Genomic DNA, 13583 nt, shown 5'->3' with positions numbered 1-13583 from the left:
TATTATCTACAGTCACATACTCCTGTATATAGTCCCTTAAGAGTCCTTCAAACATTTTTCACACAACAGAAGTTAAACTAACTGGTCTATAATTACCTGTGAAGGACTTAAATCATTTTTTGAATATGGGCACCACATTTGCCTTGTGCCAATCACTTGGCACTGTACCAGTATCTAGAGAATCTTAAAAAATCATAAACAGGGGCACAGCAATGACTGAACTGAGTTTTTTAAGCACTCTTGGGCGTCATCCATCTGGACCCGGAGCCTTGTTCACATTTAACTTATCTTGGACCATATCTACAGTTAGCCAATTGAGTATATCACTGGATGTACTAACAGCCCCAGCACCACAGATATCAGCTGCTTTCTCTTCTTTGTATATACAGAGCTAAAATCCCATTTAGTATCTCTGCCTTTTCCTTATCTTCAGTGACTACCCCCCGCCCCCCCCCCCCCACCATTATTTAGGGGACCTACCTGCTCGTACCTTGGTTTATTTAGCATTTATATATTTAAAGAATTTTTTGGGATTTGTTTTGCTCTCTTTTACCACCTGCTGTTCGTTTTGTATTTTTGCTAATTTAATCTCCTTTTTACAGATTTTTTAAAGCCCTTTGTAATCTTCAAACGCTCCAGGAGACCCCCCAGATTAGTAATTTTTAAATGCCCTTTTTTGTCTTTTATTGCCCTTTTTGCAATAGCTGTAAGCCATGGGGGGTTTTATTTTAGCCATTTATACTTGTTACCTAAAGGAATACTTTTTCAGGGCAATTACTCAATGTGGATTTAAAGCTCACCCATTTATCCTCAGTATTATTATGTGACAGAAAGGATGGGGGGTGACCCTGGGGGCGTCCAAAAATGGGGACAGAAGGTCCAGGGGGGCCAGTGCTCCCCCAATATACCCAAAGTGACACCCCTAATGAGAGTAACTCGGCTAAAGCTCCCGAGCATAAATGAGAACAAAGAGAAAATGGAGCTCAAGACGCCAGAAATAGAAATAATTATAAATATTTATTTATGTCGTAAAAAAATTCATCAAGATTACATATAACAGAATGCAATGATACAGGGACAAGAAGAGAACAGGGAAAAAAAATGGCTAACAGCGCCACCCTGGATGGAAGGCTCTGGTCATAAATGTAAAAAAGGCACAATCAGCGGACTAGGTACATAATATGTTAGTACATAATAATGGCATAATAGGCACCGCAGATGTCAATAATTACAGTAGTGAGGGTGAGTCTACAGGTATAGATAGGAAAGATGGGTCAGAATAGAAAAACCCATATCCCAAAGGGCAGAAAGCATCCAGTTTCTAAGTCAATGCCTAATGGCACAATAGAAGTCCATGTGAGACAAACCGGAATGCACATAATAAGGAGGGACTCACCACAATAACGAACCAAGAGAGAACCAGCCAGGATGGCGCCACCCCAACGCGCGTTTCGGCGTACCTTCGTCAGGGGGTAGCGCCATACTGAGGATCAGACATTTTAAAATCATGGTGGACCAATCACACCCCAGCATTTGCTCGTCCCCAGGTGCGCTGTCTCAGGCGCGCAATCACTCCGGGCAAACCACATCCGGACATCCCGAGCCCGGCGTCAAATCAGTGGCACGCCCCCCACGTGACAAGGCACATGATTGGGCGTGAATGACGTATAGACGCACAGGCCCGGGGCGCCGGAGGCGGCCCCAGATGACGCGCGCACGCATCACACTAGGGGAGGAGCTGCAGACACCCGTCTGCTGCGATGAAGGCCCAAACCTGAGAGCACTCCTGCGCACAAGAACAAAGGACAGAAGGAGACCAAAGGGAGGGGAAGAAAACAGAGAGCGAGAATGCCAAGTGTTATAGGTGGGCAACCAATGTGATGCATACTTGCATGAGTATAAATAACTCAAATACATGCGGTAGTGTGCCCAATACAATAAACGGCATCCGTTGATATACACATATATAGAAGATTATAATATACTTAGCAAATGCAAGTATCCACTAAAACAGTATATAAAGTGCAAGTGCATGTATGTGCATATTATACATAAATTGGCCTATACATGTCAAAACATTGTTGCCCATATCAATAAAATCCTATATATATAGTGTACACCCACAATTTAGTAAGTCTTGAATATACGGACAATGATGTCACAATAAAACATGAACATGTATAAAGACATATATATAATTCTGAAAATAGACCACATAATAAATTCATAATATAGGAAAAAAGGGAAAAAGTGAGACCTAATGAATGTGATAGAGGTGATGAACATTACGCATGAAGAGGATCATACCCTGATCCATGTAAGGGATCAGGGTATGATCCTTACATGGATCAGGGTATGATCCTCTTCATGCGTAATGTTCATCACCTCTATCACATTCATTAGGTCTCACTTTTTCCCTTTTTTCCTATATTATGAATTTATTATGTGGTCTATTTTCAGAATTATATATATGTCTTTATACATGTTCATGTTTTATTGTGACATCATTGTCCGTATATTCAAGACTTACTAAATTGTGGGTGTACACTATATATATAGGATTTTATTGATATGGGCAACAATGTTTTGACATGTATAGGCCAATTTATGTATAATATGCACATACATGCACTTGCACTTTATATACTGTTTTAGTGGATACTTGCATTTGCTAAGTATATTATAATCTTCTATATATGTGTATATCAACGGATGCCGTTTATTGTATTGGGCACACTACCGCATGTATTTGAGTTATTTATACTCATGCAAGTATGCATCACATTGGTTGCCCACCTATAACACTTGGCATTCTCGCTCTCTGTTTTTCTTCCCCTCCCTTTGGTCTCCTTCTGTCCTTTGTTCTTGTGCGCAGGAGTGCTCTCAGGTTTGGGCCTTCATCGCAGCAGACGGGTGTCTGCAGCTCCTCCCCTAGTGTGATGCGTGCGCGCGTCATCTGGGGCCGCCTCCGGCGCCCCGGGCCTGTGCGTCTATACGTCATTCACGCCCAATCATGTGCCTTGTCACGTGGGGGGCGTGCCACTGATTTGACGCCGGGCTCGGGGTGTCCGGATGTGGTTTTCCCGGAGTGATTGCGCGCCTGAGACAGCGCACCTGGGGACGAGCAAATGCTGGGGTGTGATTGGTCCACCATGATTTTAAAATGTCTGATCCTCAGTATGGCGCTACCCCCTGACGAAGGTACGCCGAAACGCGCGTTGGGGTGGCGCCATCCTGGCTGGTTCTCTCTTGGTTCGTTATTGTGGTGAGTCCCTCCTTATTATGTGCATTCCGGTTTGTCTCACATGGACTTCTATTGTGCCATTAGGCATTGACTTAGAAACTGGATGCTTTCTGCCCTTTGGGATATGGGTTTTTCTATTCTGACCCATCTTTCCCATCTATACCTGTAGACTCACCCTCACTACTGTAATTATTGACATCTGCGGTGCCATTATGCCATTATTATGTACTAACATATTATGTACCTAGTCCGCTGATTGTGCCTTTTTTACATTTATGACCAGAGCCTTCCATCCAGGGTGGCGCTGTTAGCCATTTTTTTTTCCCTGTTCTCTTCTTGTCCCTGTATCATTGCATTCTGTTATATGTAATCTTGATGAATTTTTTTACGACATAAATAAATATTTATAATTATTTCTATTTCTGGCGTCTTGAGCTCCATTTTCTCATTATTATGTGACAGTAGCTGCTCCCAGTCTATACCCTGAAATTCTGCCCTCAAATGTCACGGACGGTGTACAGGAAACAAGACAAAGCAACATGCATTTATGACTCACTGGATCCAAAGCTAAGGAACCATAAGGGAGACCCCTGCACAAGACCTAAGACTTTCCCTGGCTGCTCAGCCTATGCAACGATCCCAGAGGTGGATGGTTGCATATCCACGTACCTCGACTATATAACCCCTGAACACCCTACAATAGTGAGGGGACACGACCACCGGCTCCCTACACCAGACACGGAGGGAGTCAGGGTCACCTGGGATCCAGCAAACAGAAAATAGCAGATAAATGTTCAGCACTTAACTTTGTAGCAGACTGGAAAACAATATCAGCATGCACACACACTCCAGGAAGTAGTATAAGCCGCCCAGTAATGCATTATGGGGCGGAATTTAAAGGGATGCAATCAGTCCAACCACATGACAGCTGAGAGAGGCTAACGAGATGAGGAACTGAACATCACAACATAGAAACTCAAGGAGGAGGTTCTGAAAGGCTTCTGTCAGAGCTTCTCAGCTGTCTGGTTGTGACATCAACCCAGGGAAATTAGCCTTTTAAGAATGTTGTCATTGTATTTCTGAAGAACCATCATTCCATGCAGCTCCAGGCTCTGTGGTGTCACAGAAAGGTCTGTCTGCTACACAGTAGACTGCCTTCCTATGCTACACACAACATGCAAGAAAGCAGGGAAATGTCACAGACATACAGTACAGACCAAAAGTTTGGACACACCTTCTCATTCAAAGAGGTTTCTTTATTTTCATGACTATGAAAATTGTAGATTCACACTGAAGGCATCAAAACTATGAATTAACACATGTGGAATTATATACATAACAAACAAGTGTGAAACAACTGAGAATATGTCATATTCTAGGTTCTTCAAAGTAGCCACCCTTTGCTTTGATTACTGCTTTCCACACTCTTGGCATTCTCTTGATGAGCTTCAAGAGGTAGTCCCCTGAAATGGTCTTCCAACAGTCTTGAAGGAGTTTCCAGAGATGCTTAGTACTTGTCGGCCCTTTTGCCTTCACTCTGCGGTCCAGCTCACCCCAAACCATCTCGATTGGGCTCAGGTCCGGTGACTGATGAGGCCAGGTCATCTGGCGCAGCACCCCATCACTCTACTTCATGGTCAAATAGCCCTTACTTTCAAAGTTTTCCCAATTTTTCGGCTGACTGACTGACCTTCATTTCTTAAAGTAATGATGGCCACTCGTTTTTCTTTACTTAGCTGCTTTTTTCTTGTCATAATACAAATTCTAACAGTCTATTCAGTAGGACTATCAGCTGTGTATCCACCTGACTTCTCCACAACGCAACTGATGGTCCCAACCCCATTTATAAGGCAAGAAATCCCACTTATTAAACCTGACAGGGCACACCTGTGAAGTGAAAACCATTTCAGGTGACAACCTCTTGAAGCTCATGAAGAGAATGCCAAGAGTGTGCAAAGCAGTAATCAAAGCAAAAGGTGGCTACTTTGAAGAACCTAGAATATGACATATATTTTCAATTGTTTCACACTTGTTTGTTTTGTATATAATTCCACATGTGTTAATTCATAGTTTTGATGCCTTCAGTGTGAATCTACAATTTTCCTAGTCATGAAAATAAAGAAAACTCTTTGAATGAGAAGGTGTGTCCAAACTTTTGGTCTGTACTGTAAGTGATCTGCTTCATCCTCAAGACAGAGAACATCAAGTAGAAAATTGAGCTTCTCTTTTTACCTCGCTCACTTGTTGTTCCTCTGGAGGTTTTGTAACAGGAGGAGCAGGAGTAACTGGCAGAGGAACTGGCAGAGGAACTGGCAGAAGAAGACAATCAAGTTTAGAATAGGAAATCCTTAATAGACTATTGATCCAGCAATGAAAGTATTGTAGGACTTACCGGATATTTTGACCTAGCGTTGGATTGAGAAAACAAGAAGTTACTAAAGAAACTTGGGAGAAGAAACTGAACACTTGTTCTTACATCCGAGTCATTAACGACATTGATAGAATCTGAAGAATGAAATCCATCGAAAAACAAAGTACAGGTTACAGAATTACAACAAGTTATCAGCTTTAGGCAGTGACTTCTGATAATTTGGGGAGGGGATCGATCCATTGATCTTGTGCTGATTTTCAATGTCAGCTACTGTCTACAAGAGCTGTGCTAAGGTGGTAGTGATGTCTCCGAGGATCTCCTAGAGCCCTCCTGCATTATTCATGTTAAGGCCCCTTTAACACGATAGTTTTTTTGTTCTGCATCCGGTCTGAATTTTTTGCGGACCCACGTGCTCTCCGCATCCGTATGTCCGTACCGCAGTTCCGCAAAAAAGATGTCCTATTCTTGTCTATTTTGCGTACAAGAAGAATCATTGTTATAATGGTACAGCAAAAAAAATATGGATGCAACATGGACGTCATACAGACGTTATCCGTATTTTTTGCAGATCCACATTTTGCAGACCACAAAACACATATGCTTATTTATTCCCCTCTTCCTGACAGGCGCATTTTTTGTTTTTTTACTTACTTTTACTTATTTTTCCATTCAGTTATGTCATTTATTTTTGGTCCTTTTGGTGTTTTATGGAGCTTTATTTTTATCCAGCAATAGTTTGTATCCAATGCAAAGTCCTCGCATGATTTTCAAGTATGAGCTAAGTAGAGTTCAGCATTGGCCCTCAGATTACTCCGGCTAAAATATCTGCTACAGAGATCTATGGATAATAGCTGTGCTCTGACAACCATGGCTGTAGTGTCCACTATTTTGGGGTGCATAGGGTGTCTTAACTTGTTTACCACTAGGGTCTGGAATGCTTTTAGCTGGGTTACCTTGATGTCTCTTTCACTCACTGTAGCCATGCAAATCCTCCTCCTCTAGTTACATAGTTACATAGTTGATACGGTTGAAAAAAGACATAAGCCCATCAGGTTCAAGGAAGGGATAAACGGGGACACGAATCCCAGAAGGAAGTGAGACTCCGATTTCTACAAGTTTTCATAAGCATTAATGTTTTTTACTTTTAAGAATTCATCTAAAACCTTTTTAAAACCGTCCACTGTTCCTGCTGTGACCACGTCCTGAGGACGTCTATTCCACAGATTCACAGTTCTTACAGTAAAGAAGCTTTGACGCTTCTGGAGACTGAACTTTTTCCTCTCCAGTCGGAGGCAGCGCCTCCTTGTCTTTTTTGGGCATTTTACATGGAACTGTTTTTCGCCGTATTTTCTGTATGACCCATTTATATACTTGTATAGGTAATCATGTCCCCCCTTAGACGTCTCTTCTCAAGACTAAATAAATTCAATTCTTTTAATCTTTCTTCATAACTAAGACCCTCCATGCCCCTTATCAGTTTAGTCGCTCTGCTCTGTACTTTTTCCAGCTCCAGGGCGTCCTTTATATGGACTGGTGCCCAGAACTGAACTGCATATTCCAGATGAGGCCGCACCAACGCTTTGTAAAGTGGTAATATTACATCCCCGCCCTGCGAGTCCATGCGTCGTTTAATGCATGACAATATCCTGGTGGCCTTAGAAGCAGCTGATTGACATTGTGCTGTTATTTAATCTACCATCTACAAGGACACCCAAATCCTTCTCTATAAGTGACTCCCCCAGTGTTACATCACCTCCTATGACATATGAAGCACAGAGATTATTACTACCAAGATGCAGAACTTTACATTTATCCACATTGAACCTCATTTGACAAGTTGATGCCCAATCACTCAGTGTCCCGGTCAGCTTGTAGTTTATGGACATCTTCCATAGACCGTACAGTTCTACACAGCTTAGTGTCATCTGCAAAAATAGATATGGTGCTAATAATCCCGTCCTTTATATCATTAATAAATAAATTAAATAATAAAGGGCCCAGCACTGAACCTTGGGGTCACCACTTATAACCCGGGACCATTCTGAATAGGAACCATTGACCCCAACTCTCTGGACACGGTCCTTCAGCCAGTTTTCAATCCAATTACAAACTATACTTTCCAAGCCAATAGACTAAGGTCTTTACCTATTAAACGTCTATGAGGGACAGGATCAAAAGCCTTTGCAAAATCCAGAAACACTACATCCACAGCCGCCCCTCTGTCCAGGCTACTACTTACCTCACTACATCCACAGCCGCCCCTCTGTCCAGGCTACTACTTACCTCCTCATAAAAACAAATCAGGTTAGTCTGACAACTTCTGTCCTTGGTAAACCCATGCTGGTTATCACTTATAATATTATCTACAGTCACATACTCCTGTATATAGTCCCTTAAGAGTCCTTCAAACATTATTCCCACAACAGAAGTTAAACTAACTGGTCTATAATTACCTAGATCCTTTTTTGAATATGGGCACCACATTTGCCTTGCGCCAATCACTTGGCTCTGTACCAGTATCTAGAGAATCTTTAAAAATCATAAACAGGGGCACAGCAATGACTGAACTGAGCTCTTTAGGCACTCTTGGGCGTCATCCATCTGGACCCGGAGCCTTGTTCACATTTAACTTATCTTGGACCATATCTACAGTTAGCCGATTGGGTATATCACTGGATGTACTAACAGCCCCAGCACCACAGATATCAGCTGCTTTCTCTTCTTTGTATATACAGAGCTAAAATCCCATTTAGTATCTCTGCCTTTTCCTTATCTTCAGTGACTACCCCCCGCCCCCCCCCCACCATTATTTAGGGGACCTACCTGCTCGTACCTTGGTTTATTTAGCATTTATATATTTAAGGAATTTTTGGGGATTTGTTTTGGTCTCTTTTACCACCTGCTGTTTGTTTTGTATTTTTGCTAATTTAATCTCCTTTTTACAGATTTTTTAAAGCCCTTTGTAATCTTCAAACGCTCCAGGTGACCCCTCAGATTAGTAATTTTTTGTCTTTTATTGCCCTTTCTACAATAGCTGTAAGCCATGGGTGGTTTAATTTTAGCCATTTATACTTGTTACCTAAAGGAATACTTTTTCAGGGCAATTACTCAATGTGGATTTAAAGCTCACCCATTTATCCTCAGTATTATTATGTGACAGTAGCTGCTCCCAGTCTATGCCCTGAAATTCTGCCCTCAACCCAGGGAAATTAGCCTTTTAAAAATGTTGTCTTCGTATTTCTGAAGAACCATCATTCCATGCAGCTCCAGGTTCTGTGGTGTCACAGGAAGGTCTGTCTGCTACACAGTAGACTGCCTTCCTATGCTACACACAACATACAAGAAAGCAGGGAAATGTCACAGACATAAGTGATGTGTTTCATCCTCAAGACAGAGAACATCAAGTAGAAAATTCTCTTTGTACCTTGCTCACTTGTTCTTCTTTTGGAGGTTTTGTAACTGGCAGAAGAAGACAATCAGGTTTAGAGTGGGATATCCTTGATAGACTATTAATCCAGCGATGAAAGTATTGTAGGACTTACCGGGTTTTTTGACCTAATGTTGGATTGAGAAAAACAAGAAGTTACTAAAGAAACTTGGGAGAAGAAACTGAACACTTGTTCTTACATCCGAGTCACTGACGACATTGATAGAATCTGAAGAATGAAATCCATTGACTACAAAGTACAGGTTACAAAATCGCAACAAGTTATCAGGTTTGGACAGTGACTTCTAATATTGCAGGTTCTTTCTCCACAAGCCGATACGGGGAGCGATCAACCCACTGATCTTGTGCTGATTTTCAATGGACTCCTATGTCAGATGCCGGGACGTGGCCACGGCTTTGAGTGTCGAGACCCCAACTGATTGCTAAGATGAAGGAGCAGGAGTGGTCATCGATCGCAGTGACGATCGGCTCTTTGTGGAGCGGTGTACCCGCTCAGTCCATACATCCTTCTTCGGGCACAACGAAGGGGCACAGTGCTCAGCTGTCCCTTTATTTTTGCAGTGGTGGGGACTCAGCACCCAGAACCCTATCTATCACCAAGATACGTTGGCAATTATGTTGCCCTTTAATCTCCAACGAAGATATCTATTTGAGTTATTCAAACATGGAAGTGCCTTGAGACATTGTAGGCCTGCGCCTAGGGTGGCAGATACGCCGGGGTGTCACATTGTTCACTTGCATATCATTGTGCATCAGTTTCATGCAATTCTACAACATGGTCCCTGCTCTTTTATAGAAGTCCTCACACTAGGAATGCCAATGTCTTCCTGGTGCATCCTCCTATGCTTACCTTGGACACCCACTTCTTAGATTGCAGGTCCCTAATCCATTGATATAGGATTCCTCCCCATCCCCCATCCATTGATTACGACTGGAAAGCCTATAATGAGTCCTGAGTCATGATAACCAGGTGACGGACTCTATGGAATTTATAGGCTTTTATTGGCTCATTGGGTAATGGCCCAATGATTGCATCCCAGGGGGCCATTGGGCAGAGAGAAAAATACTTTTCCCCCGTCAAGCTCTATAGACGCCACAATCAAAATTGACTGTAGCATCTAATGGGTTAAACGTCTGAGAATGGAGATTTCCGCCCGTACAGCAGTTACAGCCGGGCTCCTGCTGTTGATAACATGGGCACATGATCATCGTGATGTACCTATACATCATAGTATGTACAGGTATTGTTTTTCTTTTGGGACTAGCTGATTGTAGGGGGTCCGGACACTGACTGAGACCCCAATATTCATCACTTGTCCGTCTGTGATAACCCTGAATCTCATCATGTCCCCTGCAAGATGTATTCCATACTACATAACATGCATCCCACAGAGATTCCCAATCAGATCAGGTCTACTTCAACCATACGGCAAATGTTGCACCTGCACCCCCCAGCCTCCAGAATTAAGATCCAGAGGACATTCGTCTCAAAGTGTGGTGGGTGCCAGGGGCAATATTCCCTTTCCACAGCATCAAAGTCTTTTGCCATAAACAAGCGGTACATTATTGACATTATCTTGCACGACCGTGATGGTTCTGGACCTTCTGAGATGGCTGGTGTCTTTCTTTCAGGGGCACTCTGATATTAAAGTATCCTCTCTGGAAGCTTTAACCTCAGAAATAAAGGTTCTCTGGACTCCGGCCCAATTTTCAGGAGCTTGCACATGTAGGTCTTGTCTGTAGCTCTGATCTGCTAAAGGCTACACTAACCAAAGGGTGGGCAAAAGTCCATCACCCTGGTAACCTAACCAAATCTGCTAGTGTTACCCATATATTGCCCATACACTGCTAGTAGGTATACACAGTGCAGGAAGAAATACGTGCTTTAATAACATTTTACTCTGAAACATTAAATTAACCCTTTTAGCAGTAATCAACTTTCTGCAGTAGTCTTCTGGGGCACTGGATTACTGTGTGAGGCACAATGAGGACCTTTCTGTTTGGCACTATATTTTGGAGAGGTCACTGTGAAGGCGTTGGGAGCACCAGGCGCAGCGCTGGAGGTTTGTGTAGAGGGTGGGGAAGAAGATGTGGCTGGAAGAAATGGTCACGGTGGTCCGAGTTTTAAAAATAGGTAGAATTGTTAAATCTTGAAGACCTTAGAAGATAATGAACAAGGTTCCCTCCGTTTCTGCTTCATTCACCTCTATGGGACTGACGGATACGACAGATTAAATATAGGAAAACCTAACTATTCCACTTCCTGCGTTATAGCAGTTCAGCTAAGCTTTTAGTGGTATGTCTTTTTGACTTTTGCAATAATAACAGAATTGCATTGTCAAGAGTGCAGCTCTGGAGTATAATACAGGATGTAACTCAGGATCAGTACAGGATAAGTAATGTATGTACACAGTGACTGCACCAGCAGAATAATGAGTGCAGCTCTGGAGTATGATACAGGATGTAACTCAGGATCAGTACAGGATAAGTAATGTATGTACACAGTGACTGCACCAGCAGAATAGTGAGTGCAGCTCTGGAGTATAATACAGGATGTAACTCAGGATCAGTACAGGATAAGTAATGTATGTACACAGTGACTGCACCAGCAGAATAATGAGTGCAGCTCTGGAGTATGATACAGGATGTAACTCAGGATCAGTACAGGATAAGTAATGTATGTACACAGTGACTGCACCAGCAGAATAGTGAGTGCAGCTCTGGAGTATGATACAGGATGTAACTCAGGATAAGTAATGTATGTACACAGTGACTGCACCAGCAGAATAGTGAGTGCAGCTCTGGAGTATAATACAGGATGTAACTCAGGATCAGTACAGGATAAGTAATGTATGTACACAGTGACTGCACCAGCAGAATAGTGAGTGCAGCTCTAGAGTATAATACAGGATGTAACTCAGGATTACTACAGGAATAAGGCTACTTTCACACTAGCTTTTTGCTGGATCCGGCAGAGTTCAGCAAAAATGCTTCCGTTACTGATAATAGAACCATCTGAATCGTTTATGAACGGATCCGGTTGTATTATCTTTAACATAGCCAAGACGGATCCATCATGAACTCCATTAAATGGAGTTAATGGGGGACGGATCAGTTTTCTATTGTGTCAGATTGTGCCAGAGAAAACTGATCCGTCTCCATTGACTTACATTGTGGGTCATGACGGATCCGTTTTGCTTCGCATCCCAGGACGGAAAACAAACCGTTTGGTATCCGGTATGAGAACAGAACAGAATGCATTTTGGAGCTCTCCGTTCTGTTCACTTATGTTTTGTCCTCACTGACAATGAATGGGGACAAAAGGGAAGCGTTTTTTTTTTTCCGGTATTGAGCCCCTATGACGGATCTCAATACCGGAAAACTAAAACGCTAGTGTGAAAGTAGCCTAATGCAAATTCAGAATCTTATCTTGTGGGTCACCAAAGGGATTCCTTCTTACTGTTCAGCTCTACTTATAGAAAGCTATATTGTAAAAAAAAAAAAAAAGCTAGTTTAGCAGAGAGAAGTCCATTACGGTACTTACTGGTCTTTTCCTCCTTGATTCCGCAGTTTCAGAAAGAAGAACTAAGAGGAGACAAACCACAAGAGCTGGCTTTCCTACCATGGTGAGACACAGGGCTTTCTGGTCAGCGTATCTGCTGGAATCACCTCCACCTGCCTTCTTATACTCTCATCCTGGAGCTCTTTTGTCTGGGGTGAACAGGTTAGAGGTGGAGCTCTGCAAACCACCCAACTATTAGACCCAACAGGGCCAGGTCAGATGACTATCTATGCAGGAACCTGGACATGCAAATCAGGAAGGAGAAGTGGGACTAGCAGAAGAAGCAGGAGGACCAAGGGTGCACAGAGTGACTCGGACTCACCTTCAGGGCATTTAACATCTCATTTGCATATGAATTAAAAGTAATTTTTCTCCAGAATGAAGCAGGAACACTAAGTGAAAAATATCATTACATCCAGCTGAGCTAGCCCTACAGGGCAGTGAACATGGCTGAGCAGTGAGTGGAGAGGTGGCCAACCATGAACAGCATGTTCTCCATTCATAATGGGGCTCTGCTCTTGACATAGCGGTGGATCCCAGAGGTTGACTTATCAGACTTTGATGGAACAGCCTGTTGATATGTCCAGATGGGAATACACCTTTAGCAAACTACATAGCAGACTTATAGAAACCAAAGACACACAATAAAAACAATGGACATTTAGATGTCAGAGAACATTCAGAAGTTGGGCAAACTCCAGAGGTTTGCGACCATTGCAAGGTTATGTTGGTGACAATGTCTCACTGATAACTGGCATGGCAGAGATTGGAATAGCTCCTTCATATATGCCTGTGAAGCTATCCATGATAGAATCTTATATGATGGAAAGTTTGAGAAATATATGATTTTTGAAAGGTTGGTTCTTGCCTTGCGGCATCAAGAGGACCAACCAATCAGACACCTATCTGGGAAAACTCCTTTAAATATAAGCTGTCTAACTTATGTAGAAGCGTTGAG

At 42.6% G+C, this 13583-nt stretch overlaps 1 protein-coding gene across 3 annotated transcripts in view; it reads right to left on the bottom strand.

The window, feature by feature from the left end:
* LOC122921036 (flocculation protein FLO11-like) overlaps positions 1-12809 on the bottom strand; it is a 68045-nt gene extending 55236 nt beyond the window's left edge. For all 3 annotated transcript variants that reach the window (XM_044270914.1, XM_044270916.1, XM_044270915.1), the window contains exons 1-5: positions 12608-12809; positions 9158-9170; positions 9040-9074; positions 5637-5649; positions 5477-5541 (exon numbers count right to left, since the gene is read on the bottom strand). In XM_044270914.1, the coding sequence (XP_044126849.1) occupies positions 5477-5541; positions 5637-5649; positions 9040-9074; positions 9158-9170; positions 12608-12688 (207 nt within the window). In that variant the 5' untranslated portion in view covers positions 12689-12809. The remainder of the gene's footprint in view (positions 1-5476; positions 5542-5636; positions 5650-9039; positions 9075-9157; positions 9171-12607) is intronic.
* Between the last annotated feature and the right edge of the window lie 774 nt (positions 12810-13583).

Source organism: Bufo gargarizans, chromosome 10, assembly GCF_014858855.1.
Source record: "Bufo gargarizans isolate SCDJY-AF-19 chromosome 10, ASM1485885v1, whole genome shotgun sequence".
NCBI lineage: Eukaryota > Metazoa > Chordata > Amphibia > Anura > Bufonidae > Bufo > Bufo gargarizans.
The sequence above is the reverse complement of the archived record's forward strand: the minus strand, read 5'-3'. Positions and strand labels throughout refer to the sequence as shown.